The 24,236-nt window shown below is 40.7% G+C and overlaps 2 protein-coding genes across 3 annotated transcripts in view; one reads left to right on the top strand and one right to left on the bottom strand.

Moving 5' to 3' along the window:
* The window catches only part of IST1 (IST1 factor associated with ESCRT-III), a 413,363-nt gene that overhangs the window by 207,787 nt on the left and 181,340 nt on the right, over positions 1–24,236 (top strand). The window lies entirely within an intron of this gene.
* Positions 1–24,236, bottom strand: part of AP1G1 (adaptor related protein complex 1 subunit gamma 1) — a 90,397-nt gene that overhangs the window by 4,901 nt on the left and 61,260 nt on the right. For both annotated transcript variants that reach the window (XM_050772695.1, XM_050772696.1), the window contains 11 exons: positions 23,209–23,349; positions 20,855–20,909; positions 17,099–17,221; positions 16,780–16,869; positions 15,417–15,544; positions 13,446–13,550; positions 12,331–12,472; positions 12,007–12,133; positions 5,485–5,592; positions 5,195–5,355; positions 1,076–1,174 (listed from right to left, as the gene is read on the bottom strand). In XM_050772695.1, coding sequence (XP_050628652.1) covers positions 1,076–1,174; positions 5,195–5,355; positions 5,485–5,592; positions 12,007–12,133; positions 12,331–12,472; positions 13,446–13,550; positions 15,417–15,544; positions 16,780–16,869; positions 17,099–17,221; positions 20,855–20,909; positions 23,209–23,349 — 1,279 coding nt within the window. The remainder of the gene's footprint in view (positions 1–1,075; positions 1,175–5,194; positions 5,356–5,484; positions 5,593–12,006; positions 12,134–12,330; positions 12,473–13,445; positions 13,551–15,416; positions 15,545–16,779; positions 16,870–17,098; positions 17,222–20,854; positions 20,910–23,208; positions 23,350–24,236) is intronic.

The raw sequence follows: 24,236 nt of genomic DNA, 5'->3' as shown, positions 1-24,236 counted from the left end.
GGCATAAAATGTTTAAAAATGACTTAACTCACAGGTAACAGCAGTAGTTTTAAGAGAACTCAATTAGGTACTTTTTACTTTATGTGGCAGATTTCAAATACAAATGCACTAAGAAATGTTTTACTCTCAGATGGTCAAAGGAATTTGTGCTTGTACGATAGAGGCAGATGCTCAAAATATAGTGAATAGCAGAGGAAGGGCAAGTGTTACAAGAGAAGGAAAGTATACTGTTATTTATAAGCAACTAGTAGAGCTCTATTTTTTTTTTTTTTTTTTTTTTTTTGAGACGGAGTCTCGCTCTGTCGCCCAGGCTGGAGTGCAGTGGCGCGATCTCGGCTCACTGCAAGCTCCGCCTCCCGGGTTCCCGCCATTCTCCTGCCTCAGCCTCCTGAGTACCTGGGACTACAGGCGCCCGCCACCGCGCCCGGCTCATTTTTTGTATTTTTAGTAGAGACGGGGTTTCACTGTGGTCTCGATCTCCTGACCTTGTGATCCGCCCGCCTCGGCCTCCCAAAGTGCTGGGATTACAGGCTTGAGCCACCGCGCCCGGCCGTAGAGCTCTATTAAAGAAATTCTCTGAACCATTTTCAAAAACTGTTTGAAAACCAACTGATTATTATTAAGGTGAGTTTATTTCTTTGAGATAATAAAAATATTGCTTAATTTCAGTTTCTAAAGCTATTTTTCATTTGGCTGCTTCATTTAAAATGCCTCCATTTTTGCTATTCATTCTTAATAACTGTAGCAGTAAATGTAGATATTTGGTTTCAACAAATGCTCTTACCTCAGATTTCAACTTGTGTATAAATTAAAATGTCTAAGCTTCTCCCCTACCCCCCGAAACTAGACCTTTAATCTAGCTTTTTTTGAAGTTGCATTTTAATAAGATGCCACTAAGCCACCTGATGGCTCTGGGTTCCATTTGTTATTTACAAAAGAGCAAGGAAGTTAGACCAGGCATTTTCATTGATCTCTTCTCTAACTATGAGTCAGAAAAAAGAAACAAAGCAGAATTTTATTTCAGGAAATATGCTTATACTTCAGCTCAGATACTGGCTACAAATGTGCTACTCACCTTCTGAGGGTTCAGAACTTTAATGACTTGTGTGATGGTCCCCGTGTTAAATGCTGGGACAATGCTGCTGCTAGGAGACAAAAGCTGCAGCTGGAATGTCTAGGGGGGAACAAAGGGCACTCTTCAGAAAAAGAAACACACAATGCTAGGTCAGAGATATCAAAAAACATTTAGACAGCCAGATGATGGGTCATGTAACAGATTTCACTACTACTAAGTTTTGCCTACTACTTGTTTTCTAGATATCAGGAATTCACAGCACGTGAACTGACTCACTGTGGTATTTGTAAAAATCCACTGTTCAGTACTTTGATCATGACCACTAGCAATAAACCACATTCTCCTTTCTGGTAGAAGGAATTTTAGCCTACCTCTTTTCAGAAGCTGACCAATTCTTGTTCTGGCAACTTCACTTAATAGTAACTGTTCAACTATGCAAGTAAAATATGGGTGCTTTTGGCTTAAAAAACCGGCAGAAAGAAACCAAAAGAAAAGCTTTCCAAAAATAGCAAACCAACATACGGGTCACCAACTATGAGCTTTTAAACTTTTGTGTGATTGGATTTGAACTTTTGTTTTTTAAAGCCTGCATAATCTAGAATGTGTCAGAGCCTCCTCTCCACATGACAGAGGAAAGGAAAGACTTGCAGAACCAGCCTATACAGCAAAAGACCTAGATAAGCCAAACACTATTACTTTGTTGAATGCTGGTAGGGTTTATTTGCTTACTTATAGAAATAAGAGATGAAAGTGCTGGCCGGGCACGGTGGCTCACGCCTGTAATCCCAGCACTTTGGGAGGTCAAGGCTGGTGGATCACGAGATCAGGAGTTCGAGACCAGCCTGGCCAACACAGTGAAACCCCGTCTGTACTAAAAATATAAAAATTAGCTGAGCATGGTGGCACATGCCTGTAGTCCCAGCTACTTGGGAGGCTGAGGCAAGAGAATCGCCTGAACCCAGGAGGCGGACATTGTAGTGAGCCAAGATTATGCCACTGCACTCCAGCCTGGGCAACAAGCAAGACTCCGTCTCAAAAAAAAAAAAAAAAAGTGCTATATAGGGCAAGCTAGGTAAACCATACTGTACTATGTAGCTATTCTATAAACTAGAATTTGAAAATCTTTCCTAAAAGTAGATTAAACTTTTAAAATATTTAAAAGACAGAGAGAGAGACACTAGTCTTCTCTAGGGCCAAAAGTTATAAGAGTGAAGATTCACTCTCAACGTACAGATATATTACACTGGGGGCTGGGCACGGTATTCCCAGCACTTTGGGAGGCCGAGGCAGGCAGATCACCTGAGGTCAGGAGATCTAGATTGGTCTGGTCAACATGGCAAAACCACATCTCTACTAAAAATACAAAAATTAGCCGGGTATGGTGGCGCCTGCCTGTAATCCCAGCTACTCAGGAGGCTGAGGCAAGAGATTTGCTTGAACCCAGGAGGCGGAGGTTGCCTGGGTGACAGAGTGAGACTCCATCTCAAAAAAAAAAAAAAGGCTGGGCGCAGTGGCTCAAGCCTGTAATCTCAGGACTTTGGGAGGCCGAGACGGGCGGATCACAAGGTCAGGAGATCGAGAGCATCCTGGCTAACCCGGTGAAACCCTGTCTCTACTAAAAAATACAAAAAAAACTAGCCAGGCGAGGTGGCGGGCGCCTGTAGTCCCAGCTACTCGGGAGGCTGAGGCAGGAGAATGGCGTAAACCCAGGAGGCGGAGCTTGCAGTGAGCTGAGATCCGGCCACTGCACTCCAGCCTGGGTGACAGAGCAAGACTTCATCTCAAAAAAAAAGAAAAAAGGAAAAAAAAATTATATATATACACATATAAAATTATAAAAATATTGGGTCTTATTCATAATTCTACTGCCACATTAAATTATGTAAGCTAAAATATTATTCATTACTACATTTCATTAAATGTTAAGATACCATCAATTGTAATTCACACCATTATTTTATGTACCACTGAGATAGAAAACATGCTGCCCATTGAATTATGACAAGATATCAATTTTAAAATGTACCACAATTTCAGAAACATTAAAACACAAAAATAGTATACAGTAGAACCTATAAAATATGATATTTTAAGTTGAAAATACATTATCATGCTGCACTGTACAGTACACCACCAAAAATAAGGTCATGGTTTAATAGCAGAGGTGATAAGTCACTGGAGCAGCAGCCTAAAGTAACAAGTATAAAACCTAAGTTGCAGAACGTAAATATACTGAGCACTGAACAGATGAAAAGTGCTTCAAACAGTGCCTAATTCAAAAAACTTGTTTATTCCTTTAAGCAACCTTAGGAAGTGGCTATCTTTATCACCACCCTCTTTGCAAATGAAGACACCAAGGCATGGAGGTTCAGTGACTTTCTTCATGTCATACAACTAGTATTGAAATCTAAACAGAATGGCTCTAGAGTTCATTAGTGGTCTTTCCACTTGACACTAGTGCTCCCCCTTTTTTTTTCTTCTTTTTTTTTGGACAGGGTCTCACTCTATCACCCAGGGTCTCACTCTATCACCCAGGCTAAAGTGCAGTGGCACGATCTTGGCTCACTGCCACTTCCACCTCCTGGGTTCAAGTGATTCTGCCACCTCAGCCTCCTGAGTAGCTGGGACCACAGGCGTACACCATCGCGCCTGGCTAATTTTTCGTATTTTTGGTAGAGATGGGGTTTCACCATGTTGCCCAGGCTGGTCTCAAACTCCTGAGTTCAAGCAATCCACCCTCCTCAGCCTCCCAAATTGCTGGGATTACAGGTGTCAGCCACCGTGTCCAGCTAACTGCTTCTTAAACATCTAAATTATTCTGACTTCTACAAAGTGTAAGCAAAGAAGGTTGCATGAGAGTCAGAGGATGGGGAAAAAAATAAAAAAAGACTGCAAATTAGCAGTACCCACAAACAAAACATCCTCAGTTTCCAAAAGTGTGTTGTCAGAATGTCTAAATGCCGTATTTCACATGCCACTGCCAAGATTAGGTTAGCACAGTCTAAACCAGTGGTTGGCAAACTATGGCCCATTGGCCAAGAATGGCCCAACATCTGATTTTGCAAATAACATTTTATTGGAACAGAACTATGTTCATTCATTTATATGTCATCTACAGCTGTTTCTGTACTATAAGAGCAGAACTGAGTACCAATAAAGACCAGATAGCAGCCTAAAATACTTACTGTCTCATCTTTTCAAGAAAAACTACCCACTCCTCATTCTCAACTTTTCTTTATTCAGAATTCTTTGTTTCTTTTGAGATGGAGTCTCGCTCTGTCACCTAGGCTGGAGTGCAGTGGCATAATAATCTCACCTCACTGCATCCTCAGTCTCCTGGGTTCAAGCGATTCTCCTGCTTCATCAGCCTCCCGAGTAGTTAGGATTAGAGGAACCCGCCACCATGCCCGGCTAATTTTTTTTTTTGTACTCTTAGTAGAGACAAGAGTTTCACCACGTTGGCCAGGTTCTCGAACTCCCGATCTCAAGTGATCTGCCTGCCTCAGCCTCCCAAAGTACTGGGATTACAGCCGTGAGGCACTGCACCCGGCTTCAAGACTTTTCACTACTGAAAAATGAACATAAATATCCTTAAACTAAAATTTGGTGTAAACCAAACTTTGATTCACAAGAACAGTTACTATATCTATAAGAAACTGGATGTTAATGAAGGAGGAATGTTTCTCTCACTTATGTATCAAGACACAAAAAATTTCAATTCTGATCTGGTTAACTAGAAGATAATACCAGATAGACAAAGTCTCTCATCTTACTTTACTTTCATCCTATGCCAGATTTTATGTTTTTAGGCCTTTAACACTGTATTACTAAAGCCTAACCTATCCTCAATGCCCTGAGCATTAACTGATCACCTCGTAGAATTCTGCTCTCACTAGTATTAGAATTGTTTTTCTTTATCCTACAATACTAACCATCAGAATACTTGTAACCTAGTAAAAATTATTCACTAAAAATGATATGCTTCCATGAACCATAGGTAACTTATTGTTAGTTTGAATTAAGTCTGTAAAAATTAAAACATATCCTTTACCAAACACATGAAAAAAAAATCAGCCAATCTTTAATCAAAGGAAACATCTAAAGAAGACATTATAGTACCTTTGGTACTGCAGCTTGGAAAACAAAGTCCGTCATATCTAGCTCTGTGCTGTTGGAGGCCTGTATCGTTATCACTGTTACACTGGGGTTGGTATTCGACCGTTCAAAGGTGAATTCTATCTTCAAGCCATTCTTACTGTATGCTGTGATGGAGGGGATGCCTGAGAAAGTACAGGGAGATAAGTCTTATTGTAGTCAGCCTAACGCTTGCAGAATTATTACTTCTTTTTCTTAATAACCACCTCATTACTCAGTGCTCCATGTAATGATGGTAACAACAGTCATCGTACCTGCAGCAATATCATTGAAGAGAGGCTGTGATGAAAGCCCATCCAACAAGAAGGGGGGCTGGGATATCTGTGGGACTGAGGCAGGGGCAGGAGCAGCAGCTGGAGCACCTAAAGGGAATATTTCAATGGAAAGTTAACCTTAGAGAGCATGACAAAGCTTATCAAGAAATTATAGGGAAAATTACTTCAATCTCAGGTTGAGGAAAAGATTCCTTAAACAAGATGCAAGACCACAAAGAGAAAGAACTAAAAACTCAAGTACTTTAAAACAAGCAACTTCTGTTTATTAAAAAATACTGTAAGAAAAAGTACAGTCTGAGCAACATGGCAAGACCCTGTCTCTACAAAAAAAATAAATAAATACAAAAATTAGCCGGGCATGGTGGTGTGCACCTGTAGTCCCAGCTACTTGAGAGACTGCAGTGGGAGGATCACTGGAGCCGGAAAAGTTGAGGCTGCAGTAAGCTGTGATTGTACCACTGTACTCCAGCCTGGGGGACACAGCAAGACCCTGTCACCAAAAAAAAAAAAAAAAAAAGGTAAAGAGAGAGAGCCCACAGACGTGAGAAAACGTTTGCTATAAGTATCCAAATCATACTGTCTTCTATAAACCAATAAGAAATGGATAAGCCAATTTAAAAGTGTCAAAATATAAAAACAAGCAAGTCACAAAAAAGGAAACCTGAATGAAAAGGGAATCTTACAAAAATATGCTCAATTTTACCAGCAATGATGGAAGTGGAATTTAAAATTATAGTGAGATACTACCTCATGTCTATCAGAATGGTGAAAATTTCGATACCTGATAATTCCAGATGTTGGCAAGAACATGGAACAATGGGAAATTTTAAGCTCTGCTATAGGAAGGTAAACTGGCACAACCAATCGAGAGAGTAATTTGGCAGCAGTAGAGCTGAACATCAGTATATCCTTAAACTGAGGTTTCTCAACCTTGACAGTAACAGCTTTTAGGCTTCCTAATTCTTTGTTGTAGGGGGCTGCCTTGTTTATTGTAGGATATTAAGTAGCATCCCTGGGCTTTTATGCATTAGACAGTAGCATCCTCCCAGTTGTAACAACCAAAAATATCTTGACACTGCCAACCTCTGGAGGGCACAATCTTCCCCAGTTGAGAACCCATTACCCCTTCTTAGGAATGCTTTTAATTAATTCTTGCATGTGTTCACTAGGAGATACATCCAAAAGCATTTATAGCAGGAACACTTCTAATGGTGAAATACTGTAAACAACCAAAATATCATCTTGATAATGAATAAGTAAACTGATATATTGATATACTAAAATACTACACATGTACAACAGTAAAAAGTGAGTTCCCTAGAAATACATTTAACATGGATTATTCATAACTCATTCTCACAATTACAATGTTTAGCAAAAAAAGGTGCAGAAAAGAACACATTCAGTTGGATACCATGTCTAAAAAGATAAAAACTGGCAAAACAATACTATGTACTATATCAAGAAATGCACAGGAATGGCAAACACCAATGTTAAACATTACTTTAGGATAGACAGTAGTTACCTCTGGAATCAAAAAGAAATGGGATGAGAGGGAAATACACAACGAACATCAACCCTCTTAATATTTTATTTTACAAACTAGGTAGATCAAAACACTCATTGAATTTTGTAGATGTTAAATGCTGTATAACAAATTTTAACACACACACACACACACACACACACACACACCCCTCTGTGAGGGGTGGTATAAAGAAAGTGGGGTGGGAAAAAGAAATAGATTACCATTCTTATTTAATCTTTCCAAGTAAGAACAACTTGACAATCACACAATAGAAGACAATTCATAGAACATGGGGGAAATCAAGATTCGAAGCAGCAGCATAAGAAAATACAGTAAAAGTAAGAGAATGTATTTTTATATATATATATATATATTTTTTTTTTTTTTTTGAGACGGAGTCTCGCTCTGTCGCCCAGGCTGGAGTGCAGTGGCGCAATCTGGGCTCACTGCAAGCTCCGCCTCCCGGGTTCACGCCATTCTCCTGCCTCAGCCTCCCGAGTAGCTGGGACTACAGGCACCCGCCACCTCGTCCGGCTAGTTTTTTGTATTCTTTTTAGTAGAGACGGGGTTTCACCATGTTAGCCAGGATGGTCTCAATCTCCTGACCTCATGATCCACCCGTCTCGGCCTCCCAAAGTGCTGGGATTACAGGCTTGAGCCACCGCGCCCAGTCAGAATGTATTTTATATTTAAATAGATTTCAAACTACTTGTGAAATTAACTGAAAATATGCCATTTACAAAAGCATTAACACAATGAAATAAAGGAAGGCTAGAATATCATCTTTTTTTTTTAAGAAACTGACAGCAAGAATGAGGGGGAAAAAAGATACTAAAGAACACTAGAAAAGTAAATGACAGGCTGGGCGTGGTGGCTCATGCCTGTAATCAGGTCAGGAGTTTGAGACCAGCCTGGCCAACATAGCGTCTCTACTAAAAATACAAAAATTAGCCGGGTGTGGTGGCACGCGCGTGTAGTCCCAGCCACTCGGGAGGCTGAGGCAGGAGAATGGCTTGAACCTGGGAGTGAAGGGTGCAGTGAGCTGAGATCACGCCATTGCACTCCAGCCTGGGTGACAGAGCAAGACACTGTCTCAAAAACAAAAAAAAAGTAAATGACATACTAAAAATTAGCAAAGAAAACAGAAATGCAGATGGCTAAGCAAGCACAAGAAGCTAAAATAAATGCAAACACCATTTGTGCAGTCCAGCAGATTCCCAATGAAGTAGACAAACAAATACTCCTATGGTTCTCCTAGTCTAAAAAATCTAATCGAGAAAATTTTCCCCAATTCCCATTTTCAAAACTATTTTAGAAATGTGTTCTCATGGAAAATCAGAGGCTACTCAAGATATACAGGCAGCATATAGGTCCCCAACTACCTCAAATTTTCACCTTTTTTGGTCCTGTAAAAGTATAGCAAGGTAGTTCGGGAGAAAAGCAGAAACTGCTCCAAATCCTTTAAAAACACATGCTAAATCTACTTCTGAGTTTCTACTGACTTAAATTTCTATATAATGGTGTAAAACTGTAATGATAAATTAAGAGATCTAGAATTCAAAATTTTTAAATTTAATGTAAAAAGTGGAAAAACATCTTTAAAACACATTATGAATAAGGAAAGAAAACCCAGACTTTTTAAATATTTTATCATTTTGCTTTAACATATAACACTAGGAAAACAAGAAAGTAGGAACAAAAAGAAAAGACTCCACAATAAATGAGTTAAGGATACAAGGAGAATGTTCAGAAAGGAACCTCATCTATAATACAAATATGTGAATAAACATTCCCTGTGATCAAAAAATAATAGGGTCCCTCCCTGCTGGCCAACTCCAGCAGAGGGCTACAAAATTTAAAAAATAATAATAAAAATAAAACATAGTAAGACCAAATTTTCACCCAATAGGGCTTTTAAAAATAATAATATACAATGCTTATGACTGTGCAGTTAAACATATAAATTGAGGAAAAGGTAAACTAATATTTACCAAGTGACTACTATGTATCATGCACTGAATAGGTCAATGGGCCTCACAAATACTTTATGCAGTAAGTATTAATCATCCTAATTTTAACCAGATTCAGAAGGACTAAGTCACTTAGTCTACGAAATTAATCCAACATAAGAACAAATTGATGTAATATTTGTTGAGGCCGCTAGGTAAGAAAACTCTAGAAACAAAATACCCCATACTGGCCAGGCGCGGTGAGTCATGCCTGTAATCCCAGCACTTTGGGAGGCCAATGCAGGTGGATCATCTGAGGTCACGAGTTCAAGACCAGCCTGGCCAACATGGTGAAACCCCATCTCTACTAAAAAAAATACAAAAATTAGCTGGGCATGGTGGCACGTGCCTATAAATAAATCCCAGCTACTTGGGAGGCTGAGGCAGGAGAATCACTTGAACCCGGGAGGCAGAGACTGCAGTGAGCTGAGATTGTGCTGCTGTACTCCAGCCTGGGCAACAGAGCGAGGCTCTGTTTTTAAAAAAAAAAAAAACCAAACTACCCAATACTAAGGAACTGAGTAAACAATAGTGCAAACTTGTTGATAAAGTATTAGTCACCTAAAATTATAATTATGAAGGCTATATACTAACATGGAAATACTAACATGTTTGGTGAAGTATATGCTATGGTTTAACTATGGGGTTGTTTTTTCTTTGCCAGTTATCCAGTATAGCTTTGGCATTTGAGGATTTGAAATTGACCATTTATAAATGATTCATAAGTACATGACAAGTAACACTTTGAAATTTTGTTAAGACACAGATATAAATCCTATACTCTGTGACTCCACTGTATTAGGGAAAAAAAAAATCAGGGCCGGGTGCGGTGGCTCCAGCCTGTAATCCCAGGACTTTGGGAGGCCGAGACGGGCGGATCATGAGGTCAGGAGATTGAGACCATCCTGGCTAACATGGCGAAACCCCGTCTCTACTAAAAAAATACAAAAAACTAGCCGGGCGTGATGGTGGGCACCTGTAGTCCCAGCTACTCGGGAGGCTGAGGCAGGAGAATGGCATAAACCCAGGAGGCGGAGCTTGCAGTGAGCTGAGATCTGGCCACTGCACTCCAGCCTGGGCGACAGAGCAAGACTCCGTCTCAAAAAAAAAAAAAAAAAATCAGCCTGTGGGAATGAGCTTAGCTAACCATTCAACTTATTATCCTATGTCTATTTTTTACTCAAGGTCAGGTACGCTTTAACTCTCCATTATCCTTTTAAAGAAGACTGCAAAACCCCGTCTCTACTAAAAATACAAAAAAGTAGCCGGGCATGGTGGCATTCACCTATAATCCCAGTTACTCAGGAGGCTGAGGAAGGAGGTTTGCTTGAACCCGGGAGGCAGAGTTTGAACTGAGCCGAGATCGTGCCACTGTACTGCACTCCAGCCTTGCTGACAAAGTAAGACTCTGTCTCCAAAAAACAAAAACAAAAACAAAAAAAAAGGCACTTTAACCTTTCAGCTATACTTTACACTGCAATTTAGGACAGAAGTTGTGGGCTGGGCACGGTGGCTCACGCCTGTAATCCCAGCACTTTGGGAGGCTGAGGCGGGTGGACCACGAGGTTGGGACCAGCCTGGCCTAGATGGTGAAACCCTGTCTCTACTAAAACTACAAAAATTAGCCAGGCGCAGTAGCAGGCACCTGTAATCCCAGCTATTCAGGAGGCTAAGGCAGGAGAACTGCTTGAACCCGGGTGGCAGAGGCTGCAGTGAGCTGAGATCACGCCACTGCACTTCAGTCTAGGTGACAGAGTGAGATTGTCTCAAAATATAAAAAGGCCGAGCAAAGTGGCTCACGTCGGTAATTCCAGCACTCTGGGAGGCCAAGGCAGGTGGATCATGAGGTCAGGAGTTCGGGAACAGCCTGACCAAGATGGAGAAACCCCATTGCTACTAAAAATACGAAAATTAGGGAGGGCACGGTGGTGCGCGCCTGTGATCCCAGCTACTCAGGAGGCTGAGGCAGGAGAATCGCTTGAACCCAGGAGGTGGAGTTTGCAGTGAGCCAAGATCGCACCACTGCACTCCAGCCTGCGCAACAGAGCAAGACTCCATCTCAAACTAAAAATAAAAAAAAAGTTGTATTGGACTCGGGTTTATCATATTGCTGAACATGTCGATTACAAATGAATGTTATATATGAACAAAAGAAAAAATATTCCCAAATGAAAAGTTATGTTTGAATATTATGAGTGATTGCTCCTTCAGTTGCTTTAATTACAGAAAGTGTGGAAGGGAAGTAAGATAAAAGGTAGGCAGTAGGTTAACATCTCTCCACAAATGGTCACAGCTACTGAAAACTAACCATGAGTGGGAAGACACCAAGAAGAAGTCATGTCTTGGGACACTAAAAGCAAAGGTGATATAGGATATATTTTTTGAGCTTGAAAGGGAAAGTAGTTTTTTTTTTGGAGACAGAGTCTTGCTCTGTCACCCAGGCTGCAGTACACAGTGGTGCAATCTCGGCTTACTGCAACCTCCATCTCTCAGGTTCAAGCAATTCTCCTGCCTCAACCTCCGGAGTAGCTGGGATTATAGGTATGCACCAACTCACCCGGCTAATTGTTGTATTTTTAATAAAGACAGCTTTCACCATGTTGGCCAGGCTGGTCTGGAACTCCTGACCTCAGGTGATCTGCCTGCCTCGGCCTCCCGAAGTGCTGGGATTACAGGCGTGAGCCACTGTGCCCGGCCAGGGAAAGTAGTTTCTATCTTAAAAAACTATGAATAATTTATTCACCCCAAATTAGAAGTTTGCCTTTAAGAAATCCCTATAAATTATCTTAAGAGCATTAGCATGACAACGTATAACCCGGATATTGTGAAGATTTGATTCTTGCTTCTCATTTAGCCTCTCCCATCTTCAAATGATTCACATGCTGGAAAGTCTGGGTTCAGTTTAGTTTTTCCCCAAGGCCTCTATCTTTTCCCAGGTATTAAATAGCTCCAGACTGGCCTCACCTGTAAGGTTGATGTCTCCCAGCAAATCAAGAAGTTCTCCACCAGCAGAAGATGGTTTGCTTGTAGGTGCAGTTGGAATAACAGGTGTTATGTCATTTCCTCCCAACAAATCCAATAAATCATTGGCCTAAACAAGGTAACAACACCTCAATTCATTATTATTTGTCTAGTTTACATCTAAAGCAAAGCTCTTTCAATATGTAAAAATAAGGAAGGAAATCATCAACCAACCCAGGAACATTAAAAGGACTCAGCTAAGAGACAAGCTATAAGGGACTATAAAATCATAAGAAGCCCCAGATGAGCAAGTGAAAGGCTGGCTACCTGGCTGGTGGGCTGTGGCCCAGAGGGTGGCGGTTTGGTCTCTAGTGGAGCTGGTTCTGTCTCTCCATTTGTCTGCACAATCTCAGTAGGGCCATTTGTGGTCACTTTTTCCATGACAGGCATTCTCTCAAGTAGAGCAGACCTAGAAGAATCTGAAGTGGTTAAATTCTAGGCAGTTAACCTAGATTCCCCACCCAAAATAATCACCATTAACTATGTTGAGCCCAAGCATGGAGCTCCATCTCCCCTCCCCATCCAACACACACACTAAAATAGAAGGTAGATTACAAGAATACATGACCTAAATTCCTGGCTGGATTAAGGGCAGACAAAAAAATCTTGAATAAACAGACTGTCCAGCTAAATCCCAAAGCATATATTTCAGTGGTAGGGAGATTGAGATGAAAGAAAGGTAAATCCATAGGTATTAACAGTCAAGAAGATACTGCATAATAGAAGAAAACAAGATGACAAACACTAAAATGTTAACAGTAATGGAATTTGAATGAGATTATTTGTCTTGAAAAAATACAACTCCTACTTTTTTTTTTTTTGAGACAGAGTCTCACTCTGTCGTCAGGCTGGAGTGCAGTGGCATGATCTTGGCTCATTGCAACATCCACTTCCCAGGTTCAAATGATTCTGCTGCCTCAGCCTCCCGAGTAGCTGGGACTACAGGCGTGCGCCACCACGCCCAACTAATTTTTTTGTATTTTTAGTAGAGATGGGGTTTCACCATGTTAGCCAGGACAGTCTCAATCTCTTGACCTCGTGATCTGCCCACGTTGGCCTCCCAGAGTGCTGGAATTACAGGCGTGAGCCACCACACCCGGCCTCCTGCTTCTTAACTAAATAATATAGAAAATAAAGCAAAATTTCCATACTAAAAAAATGTAAGGGTTGGAGGTGGAATGAAACAAGGGAGTTAATTTATTTCTTTAGAGACTAGGCAGAACAGAAGACGGACAAAACAGAAGCAGTCAAGCAATTAGAACTAAATAGGGATATGAGGACCAATTAATAAAGCACAAGGAATGAATCTTCTTTATGAATTACCATGACAATTTAGCCAGGATACTAAGATATACACGCATTACTTAGTTTCTTTCGCTCACCTCATGTGGTCATATTTCTTGAAAAGTGCATTATATTCTACTGCCCTCTGCTGGAGTTCCACATCAATGCTGCTTCCATAGATGGAAACCACTTTCTTAATTCGGCTATAGGATAAAATGACAAACAAAATCAAATACCCAAAAGAAAATTCACAAATAAGCAGAGATAATGTTTAATAAGCCAGAATTTTCTGGTTATAATACTGAAATACTCATCTTTTCTTAATTTATATAATTTTTCAAAAACAAAACACTTCATTTTCATCCATTTATCTGACATTCACATGATACTATTCTCACTGCAACACTAGATTTTTGTCCATTAAACATGCCGCCCCCATTCTGCAGCAATGATGGTGTGGAAAAAACATATATATATGCCACTCCCTAAACTTTGCTAGACAAAAGTACCAACTATTACTTTGCCACAAAAAAAATCTGTACTGTTCATTCTCTTCTTTGATAATTTTAAAATAATTTTTAATCTATAAAAGGGTCAGAGCATCAAAATGTTGACCCCACATTCTTCCAGTTCAGAATTTTAAAAGTAATTCAATACCATTTTTTATAAGACTTCACATTTAAAAGTAAAGCAGAAAGACTACAAGAACTAAGTTTGCCTTAAATATGGGAAACTGACCTGAGAATCTACTTGATTCAAAATAGCAAAGAGAAGAATTAAAAGATTTAATCACCAAAACATTCATGATTGTATTCCTATTAAGACATGTCAAAATATAAAAAACCAAAACCTTGGCCAGATTACAAGGTCAGGAGTTCGAGACCAGTCTGGCCAAAATGGTGAAACCCCATCTCCACCAAAAAATACAAAAATTAGCCAGGCGTGGTGGTGCGCACCTGTAATCCCAGCTACTCGGGAGGCTAAGGCAGGAGAATTGCTAGAACCCTGGAGGTGGAGGTTGCAGTGAGTCGAGATCATATGCCACTGCATTCCAGCCTGGGCAACAGAGCAAACTGTCATCAAACAAAATGAAATATAAAATACAAATAAACCAAAACCTTTATATGGGGAAGTAGATTCTCAACTTAAAAAGAAAAAAAAAGGTATTAGAAATCTCATTCTAAAAACGTAACTTTTAGGCCAGGTGGAGTGGGTCACATCTGTAATCCCCGCACTTTGGGAGGCCAGGGCAGGAGAATCGCTTGAGCCTAAGAGTTCAAGACCAGCCTGGGCAACAAACAAAAACATTTAAAAATTTTTTCTCTACAAAAAAATTGGCCGGGCGCGGTGGCTCAAGCCTGTAATCCCAGCACTTTGGGAGGCCGAGACGGGTGGATCACGAGGTCAGGAGATAGAGACCATCCTGGCTAACATGGTGAAACCCCGTCTCTACTAAAAAGAAAAATACAAAAAACTAGCCGGGCGAGGCGGTGGGCGCCTGTAGTCCCAGCTACTCGGGAGGCTGAGGCAGGAGAATGGCGTAAACCCGGGAGGCAGGCGGAGCTTGCAGTGAGCCGAGATCCGGCCACTGCGCTCCAGCCTGGGTGACAGAGCGAGACTCTGTCTCAAAAAAAAAAAAAAAAATTTAAAAATTAGCCAGGCACAATTGTGTGCACCTGTAGTCCCAGCTCCTCGGGAGGCTGAGACAGGAAGATCCCTTAAGCCCAGGAGTTCAAGGTTGCAGTAAACTATGATGGCACCACTGCACTCCATCCTGGGTAAGAGAGCGAGACCCTGTCTCAACAAACAAACAAACAAACAAAACTCCCTAACTTTTTTGCTTCAAAATAATCCACAAGGGAGTAAAAGAATGAGAGGGAACAAAGTGCTGATGAATAAAGATTAACTATTAATTGATCATTGTGACTGTTGAGAAATAAGTAATGCAAATTTGTGTTATTATTCCCTCTACTTTTGTTATGCTTGAAAATGTCCAGGATGTCAAGTTTTTTTTGTTGTTTTGTTTTTAATTACAAAACCTGTTCACCCTATGTTTCTTCAATACTCACTTTACAGTACAAGTGAATCGAGTAGAAAGCTTCATAATGGCAGTGAGGGCATAACCTCGTGTCACAGAGGTGGACATATTAGAGATTAGGACACTTTCTAAAATATCCAATACTTCATCCTCTGTTACCTGAGGAGGAGGAGGAAAAAGAAGACAATGAAGAATGAGTAGCATGATTAAGCATCTAAATCTGGTATTAAGTCAGTGGATGCAGCCAGAAAGACAATCCTACCATTACAAAAGCCTCTAAGTCAACATGTGCTTTACTAGGGTAACTGTCCAAGCTGTTCTATTAACAGAGTAGGTGGGGGTAAAAAAAGTGCTCTGGTTCTATCAACTAGAGCAGGTGAGGGTAAAAAGAGTGAAAAATGACCATTGGGGCTAAGAAGCAATATTAGAACTTCAAGTGGCAGAAACAGAAGAAGAAAAGAAAAACATACAGAGTTTAAGTGCTGTTGCCTTTTAAAAGGGCAATTTTAAAATTTTCCTTTTTTAAAGGAAAATTTAAAAATTTTCCCTTTTAAAGCCAGTCCTTTAATGTGCCAATAAGAACATAGACACATGTCTCATTTTTTCCTGTTTATCAGCCAGAAGGTAAGAGAAACAATTAATTCAGTCCACTAGGACAGAGAGTTGGGTCTAAAGTGGTTTTAAAATCTTACAATGGGGCCGGGCAAAGTAGCTCACGTCTGTTAATCTCAACACTTTGAGAGGCCAAGGCAGGCAGACTGCTTGAGTCCAGGTGTTCAAGACCAGCCTGGGCAACATGGTGAAATCCTGTCTCTATAAAAAGTAGAATTAGCCAGGCATGGTGGTGAATGCCTATAGTACCAGCTACTCAGGAGGCTGAGGTGGGAAGATCGCTTGAAACCCAGGAGATTAAGGCTGCAGTGAGTTGTGATCCTGCCACGGAACTCCAGCTTGGGTGACAGAGTGAGACTCTGTCTTTTTAAAAAAAAAAAAAAAAAAAAATCTCACAATGGCTCAATAAGTTCCGTTTCAAAAATTGGCAGGTTTTCCAATATCATTCTAGTTCGATTCTTTGAAAAGTTGGATATTTTTTAAAATATTTTGAGACAGGGTCTCACTCCTGAGTAGCTAGGACTAGATACCATCATACCTGGCTAATATTTGTGTCTTTTGTAGAGACAGAGTTTCACCATGTTGCCCAGGCTGGTCTCAAACTCCTGGGCTCAAGCAATGCTTCCATCTCAGCCTCCCAAAGTGCTGGGATTATGGGCATGAGCCACCACACCTGGCCTAAAAAGTTTTCAAGGAATCAACCTCAACTCCCCATTAAACACTACTCTCCTATAACCAAAACCACTATTTTCCCCCACTTAACCAAGAGTGACAAGGAGTACCTGAATAGGCTCTTCCTCTTCACACTGGCCAGATACAAGAAGATCACCATATTCACCTATACACCATGCAGCCACTTGTACCAAAGGTTGCTGTGAAAAGAAAAGTCAACATTTCTCAAGGACTTCAATTTTTCCAAAGTCATTTAATGCAAATAATAGGTCATCTCATAATAAAGATCAAAACTGTGCATATCTAGAGTATTAGAAATAAAGACATACCAAAGGGGAGAGAGGAGGGGAAAAAAAAAGAAGAAAAATATACCAGAAAATTTGAGAGTAAAATTATCCCTTAGCTAAAATAGCTGAATGAAGTACTTACTTGAGAATAATCACCAAGAATTGCTTTGTACAGGCGCTGGACAGTATAGGCATGCATCTCCACACTGTTAGTTATTAACTGGATTAAATTGGGGACTGCATCATCACGAACATAACTTCCTGCCTAAAAGGAAATGCAGACAATTACCCCTAGAAACACACAGCAGTGATGGTAACAAGTGTTAGCTATTATTATTACTGTGTGTTTCTTTTTTCTTTCTTTCTTTCTTTTTTTGAGACAGAGTCTCGCTCTGTCACCCAGGCTGGAGTACAAAAGCGCGATCTTGGCTCACTGCAACCTCCACCTCCCAGGTTCAAGTGATTCTCATGCCTCAGCCTCCCAAATAGCTGGGACTACAGGTGCACGCCACCATGCCTGGCTAATTTTTCTATTTTTAGTAGAGATGGGGTTTCACCATGTTGGTTAGGCTGGTCTTGAACTCCTGACCTCAGATGATCTACCTGCCTTGGCCTCCCAAAGTGCTGGGATTACAGGCGTGTGCCACTGTGCCCAGCTATTATTGTTGCTTTTAAAAGAAGAATTCTACAAAACACCCTCAAAGATAAATTTGGTTCCAATTCTCAGGTTCATAACAGCTCAAACTTCAAAGTCTTACTTAAATATGTTAAATTTTTAAATTTTATTTTTAAAAATTTTCTCTTTGTCCAAATTAAAAGCAAGGCTGGGCACAGTGGCTCACACCTGTAATCCCAGCACTTTGGGAGGCTGAAGCAAGAGGACTGCTTGAGGCCAGGAGTTTGACACAAGCCTGGGCCACACAACAAGACTCCATCACTACTACTACTACTACTACTACTACTACTACTACTACTACTACTACTACTAATGACGATGATGATGATGATGTAAAGGTTTAAAACTTTATCACCCAACCTTGGTCAATCTCCCATTCCTAAATAGAACAACAGATTTAATTTATAAGACTGAGACCAGTCCTAACCATGTGTATTTTGGAAAGGAAAAAACAAACAAACAAACAAAAAACAGCTAGGTGATCACGGTTTTATCAGACCACTACAGTTAAGAAACACAAAGAGGAAGAATTTTGGGAAAATGGTCAAAAGGAAAGGTGAGAAGCTAAAAAGCAGGTAATTTGCAGTATAGCTTATTTACATCCTTCCCTAAAGCAGAGTGCATTAAATACAAGAAAGCATCAGGGTGATCTAATGGGCATGTATAATAAGACTGCTTCATTCAACAGCAGCAGAATACACATTTTTCTCAAACTTAACAATGAACCAAGAAAGACCACCTTCTGGGTCATAAAAAATATCTTAACAAATTTCAAAGAACATAAATCATACAAAATGTTCTTAGACCACACAGAATTAAACTAGAAATCTGCAACACAAAGACAGCTGCAAAAATATGCCAAAATATTTGGAGATTAAAAGAACATACTTCTAAATAACACGAGTCAAAAACAACTTTATAAGAGAAAACTATAGGCCAATCTTTCTCATGAATATAGATATAAAAATAACAAAATACTGGCAAATCAAACCCAACAAATATATTAAAAAAAATATACACTCTGACGATGTATCCCAGGTATGTAAGGCTGGTTAGGCATTCAAATATCAATGTAACCCAGCACATAACAGACTAAAGAAAACAAATCACATGATCATAATAAGAGAACACAAGTCAATTAGAAAAATAAAATCAGGGGCATATTAAAAAAGCTTTTGAATTCTTATAAACACTTTCCTTCAGGAGTGCCCATTTCTCCCTTCTTTTTTTTTTTTTTTTTTTTTTTTTGAGACGGAGTCTCGCTCTGTCGCCCAGGCTGGAGTGCAGTGGCCGGATCTCAGCTCACTGCAAGCTCCGCCTCCCGGGTTTACGCCATTCTCCTGCCTCAGCCTCCCGAGTAGCTGGGACTACAGGCGCCCGCTACCTCACCCTGCTAGTTTTTTGTATTTTTAGTAGAGACGGGGTTTCACCATGTTAGCCAGGATGGTCTCGATCTCCTGACCTTGTGATCCGCCCGTCTCGGCCTCCCAAAGTGCTGGGATTACAGGCTTGAGCCACCGCGCCCGGCCTTCTCCCTTCTTTTGAGCCTCGTGAAAACTAGGAAAATATGTCCTGATTCTTCATCATGTTCATTACATTTTGTTAGATTATAATTTTTCCCCTTGTTAATCTAATTTATTAACTTTTAACCTTTTACCAAGTTAATTAATTGTAAGTAAACTAAAACGTGAGTACACCCCAGAGAATTCCACAGCAACAAATACATATAAGTCATAATTTCATATGTCAACAAATTTTCTCCTACTATAAACAAGATTAGGATGAATACTTTTACGTACACATTTTTGTGTACTTGTCCTATTATTTTTTCAGGCTAAAGTCCTAAAAATTGAATTAATTAATCAAAGGGTATAATTTAAGGTTTTTCCTACATACTACCAAACTGCACAGTAAAAAGATGGCATCATCCTACACTCCCATAAAGTGAAGAATACTGCCTGTTTCTCTATTTTCTAATACTGGGAATTAGATTAAAAATTATGAAATGTGAAAAAATGATACCTCACTTTTTCCCCAGTTGTTAATTTGCCTTTTTTTAAATTTTTTATTTATTTATTTACTTTTTTTTTTGAGACGGAGACTCGCTCTGTCACCCAGGCTGGAGTGCACTGGTGCGATCTCAGCTCACTACAAGCTCCGCCTCCCAGGTTCACGCCATTCTCCTGCCTCAGCCTCCCGAGTAGCTGGGACTACAGGCGCCCGCCACCACACCCGGCTAGTTTTTTGTATTTTTAGTAGAGATGGGGTTTCACCGTGTTAGCCAGGATGGTCTCGATCTCCTGACCTCGTGATCCGCCCATCTCAGCCTCCCAAAGTGCTGGGATTACGGGCTTGAGCCACCGCGCCAGGCCTTATTTGCCTTTTAAATCTGTAGACTGTTCCCCTTTTTGTTATTCAAGTTTTTAATTTTAACATGGTTAAATTTGTGACTTTTCCTTTACAGTATCTACTTGTAGTGACTTAATTAGATGGAAATGGTTTTTTCTTACATGTCACTGCACTTGCATTTTTACTCTTAAATACCTAATCCTTGCCTACTAATTGAATAATAAACACAGAAACCCCAAATTTCCGCAAGAATGCCAAAGAAAGGATCCCACCCAAAACAGGATTTCAAATCCTGAGTAACTTTAGCCATTCAAAACCCTGCAATGGCTTCCTAACATATTCAAAATAAAATGCAAGCTCCCATGAGGCCTACATAGTCTGGCCCCTGCTTATGTCTCTGACATCCTTCCTACCATTCTCTGCCTCTCTCACTTTACAGTTTTACTTGCCTTTCTGTTGCTCTCCAAGCAAGCCATGCTTGCTCCTACCTCGGGTCTTTGCACTTAGTGTTCCCTCTGTATGGTACACTATTCCTCAAGATCTCTGCATGGCTCGTACCTCATGTCTCTAAGGTCTCTACTCAAATGTTATGCCGTTATCTCCTCTGAGAGACCTCCCTGACTACTCTAATCTAAAACACTTGGCCAGTTGCCCTATATCCCACCTTATCCTGCCATCATTATATTCCTCCATGCTGCTTTAGGTTTTTCTTCATGGCATTTATTCTTAACTGACTTTAATGTTACCTATTTACTTGTGAATTTCTTACCTCCCTGACTAGAACATAAACCTCACGATAACAAAGGATTTGTATGCCACATTTATTAGTATATCCCAGCACTCTGTATGTGCTGTCTGAAAAAAAGTACTTACCGTTGTCAAAACACGCATAATTGTGTCTATATGCCATCGTTTGGAAGGTGCATACCTGAAAAAAACAATGGAAAGGGACAATTGGAACCAGCAAAATATACTGTTTTCAGTGACTAGAAAAACCTGCCCTAGCAGGGTGACTCACACCTGTGATCCCAGCATTTTGGGAGGCCGAGGTGGGAGATCGCTTGAGCTCAGGAGTTCGAGATGAGCCTGGGCAACATGGTGAAACTCTGTCTCACCAAAAAATACAAAAATTAGCTGGGTGTGGTGGTGGGTGCCGGTAGTTCAGCTACTCTGGAAGGCTGAGGTGGGAGGATTGCCTGTGCCTGGGAAGTTGAGGCTACAGTGAGCCAGCTCACTGTAGAAAAAAAGAAAGAAAGAAAGAAAAGAAAATCCTGTCCTACAGTCTTTTCTAGGTTCCCTGGATAAGTGAACATATGTGGAAACATTTCAACTTCAAATCTAGCAACAAATGCCATTTTAGAGAGTGATAAAATGGTATACAGTCAACTGACTTCAGTGGCTCATGCCTATAATCCCAGTACTTTGGGAGGCCAAGGAGGAAGGAGTGCTTGAGGCTAGGAGTTCCAGACAAACCTGGGCAACACAGCAAGACCCCACCTCTACAAAATAAAAATTAAAAAATTAGTGGCACATGATGATTTGCGCCTATAGTCCCAGCTACTCAGGAGGCTGAGGCAGAAGGATGGCTTAAGCCCAGAAGTCCAGGCTGCAGTAAGCTATGACTGGCCCACTGCCCTCCAGCATGGCTTACAGAGCAAGACCCCATTTCTAAAATTTTTTTTTTTTTTTTTTTTTTTTTTTTGGAGACAGAGTCTTGGTCTGTCGCCCAGGCTGGAGTGCAGTGGCCGGATCTCAGCTCACTGCAAGCTCCGCCTCCCGGGTTTACGCCATTCTCCTGCCTCAGCCTCCCGAGTAGCTGGGACTACAGGCGCCCGCCGCCTCGCCCGGCTAGTTTTTTGTATTTTTTAGTAGAGACGGGGTTTCACTGGGTTAGCCAGGATGGTCTCGATCTCCTGACCTCGTGATCCGCCGGTCTCGGCCTCCCAAAGTGCTGGGATTACAGGCTTGAGCCACCGTGCCCGGCCCCATTTCTAAAATTAAAAAAAAAAAAGAAAAAAAAAAAGAGAGTATGTAGTCAAACTCAGATGTTTCCCATAAGATCGCAATAAGAGATGCTAAGCTGAGAAATGAGATTTGTTTTCAGTTTCAGAGAAAATGATCATTCAGTCAGGGCAGGAGAGGATAAAGAACAAAGAAAAAAACGAACTGTTTTCAGACCAAGACAACAACATTAGAACTAAAAACTTGTTTCCTTAAATTCAGAGTGGAAAGAAGAGAAAGAATAGCTATACTACTAAAATCATAAGGTACTTCCTCAAAATTCTGCATAGAGCAGCAATTCAGATGTTGTAACTTTTCTATTCCCTTTATTAAAACAGCACTATAGGCCAGGTGTGGTGGCTGACGCTTATAATCCTAGCACTTTGGGAGGCTGAGGCAGGCGGATCGCCTGAGTCCAGGAGTTCGAGACCAGCCTGGACAACATAGTGAAACCCCATCTCTACAAAAAAAAAACCAAAAAAACAAAAAAACAGAAATTAGCAGGGTGTGGTGGCGTACACCTGTAGTCCCAGCTACCTGGGGGGCTGAGGCCGGAGGATCCCCTGAACCTGGCGAGGTCAAGGTTGAAGCGAGCTGGGAGATTGTGCCACTGCACTCCAGCCTAGGTGACAAAGTGAGACCCTGTCTCAAAAAAAAATACCAAAACAAATAAACCAAAACAAATAAACCAAAACAAAACAAAAAACAGCATCAGAGATGAGAGGTTAAAGAACAGAAAAATGAGAAGATTTCATAAAAGTGTAAAATTTTTTTGGTCTCAGCTGAGAGCTTGAAATAAGTGTTATGTGTTTTAAACATATTTACAGTCGTTTCCCCATTTTTTGTTGTTGTTGTTGGTTTTGTTTTGTTTCTGAGATGGAGTCTTGCTCTGTCACCTAGGCTGGAGTGCAGTGGCATAATCTCGGCTCACTGCAACCTCTGCCTCCCAGGTTCAAGTGATTCTCTTGCCTCAGCCTCCTGGGAAGCTGGGACTACAGGCGCGCGCCACCAGGCCCAACAAATGTTCGTATTTTTAATGGAGACAGCATTTCACCACGTTGGCCAGGCTGGTCTCAAACTCCTGACTTCGTGATCCGCCTGCCTCGGCCTCCCAAACTGCTGACCACAGGTGTGTGCCACCGCACCCAGCCCCCTCCCCATGTTTTAAAGACACTTCCAAAAGTTCCAAGCAGACTTTACCAATAAAGGTAAAAATTAAATCTTACTTTTCTGCAGCAAGAAAGATTCCAGATGCACAGTCTGCTTTAAACTCTGGCTCACAGGAATCCAGAAAATAAAGTAATTCTTTCATCATGCCTCGGATATTATTCCCATTTACCAGGGCAAAACTCAATTCCATTGCACGCCTTGCAGAAGGGAAAAATTAAAAACAGTTACAAAATTTATAGTGGAAATGAAACAAAGACCCAGGTATGCACTCTGTGAACACCAAGCACTGCCAGATGTGCTAACGTCCTTGCACAATCCTGTGATCCCAATCTTTGCACACAAAATAACCAAGGAGATGTATTTTTATGTAATCAAAGTTAGTTTTGATATTTTGAATCTTCATGCAATATTTTTCCTCAAAAGTCCCTATGAAATACCAAGGAGATGTATTTTTATGTAATCAAAGTTAGTTTTGATATTTTGAATCTTCATACAATATTTTTCCTCAAAAGTCCCTATGAGATATACCACTAAACTCCAAACATGCAGTTTGGGTTCAACAGGCTGTTCTACAAATGTGGAAGTTAGAATACCTAAGAGTCTCAAAAAGAGGGGCAACAAATGTATTACCCAATAATAATACCTATCTGCCTCATTCCTTAAAAATGTGACATGTGAAGTCACCATATTTTACTTTTATTACACCCTACTCTGTCCAAAGATGATGTAACATAGTTTCTATCAAAAGGTATGCAGAAATTCAGACTAAAAACTGAATTCAAGGCCGAGCACAGTGGCTCACACCTGTTTTCTCGCCACTTTGGGAGGCCAAAGTGGGCGAATCACCTGAGGTCAGGAGCTTGAGACCAGCATGGCCAAAATGGTGAAACCACTTATGTACTAAAAATACAAAAATTAGCCAGGCATGGTGGTGGGTGCCTGTAGTCCCAGCTAATAGGGAGGCCGAGGTAGGAGAACTGCTTGAACCCGGAATACAGAGATTGCAGTGAGGCAAGGGACTCCAGCCTGGGCAACAGAGCGAGACTCTGTCTCAAAAAAAAAAAAAAAATTTCAAAGGGAAAAT

The sequence above is a fragment of the Macaca thibetana genome, chromosome 20 (assembly GCF_024542745.1).
Source record: "Macaca thibetana thibetana isolate TM-01 chromosome 20, ASM2454274v1, whole genome shotgun sequence".
In the NCBI taxonomy this organism is placed as follows: domain Eukaryota; kingdom Metazoa; phylum Chordata; class Mammalia; order Primates; family Cercopithecidae; genus Macaca; species Macaca thibetana.
The sequence above is the reverse complement of the archived record's forward strand: the minus strand, read 5'-3'. Positions and strand labels throughout refer to the sequence as shown.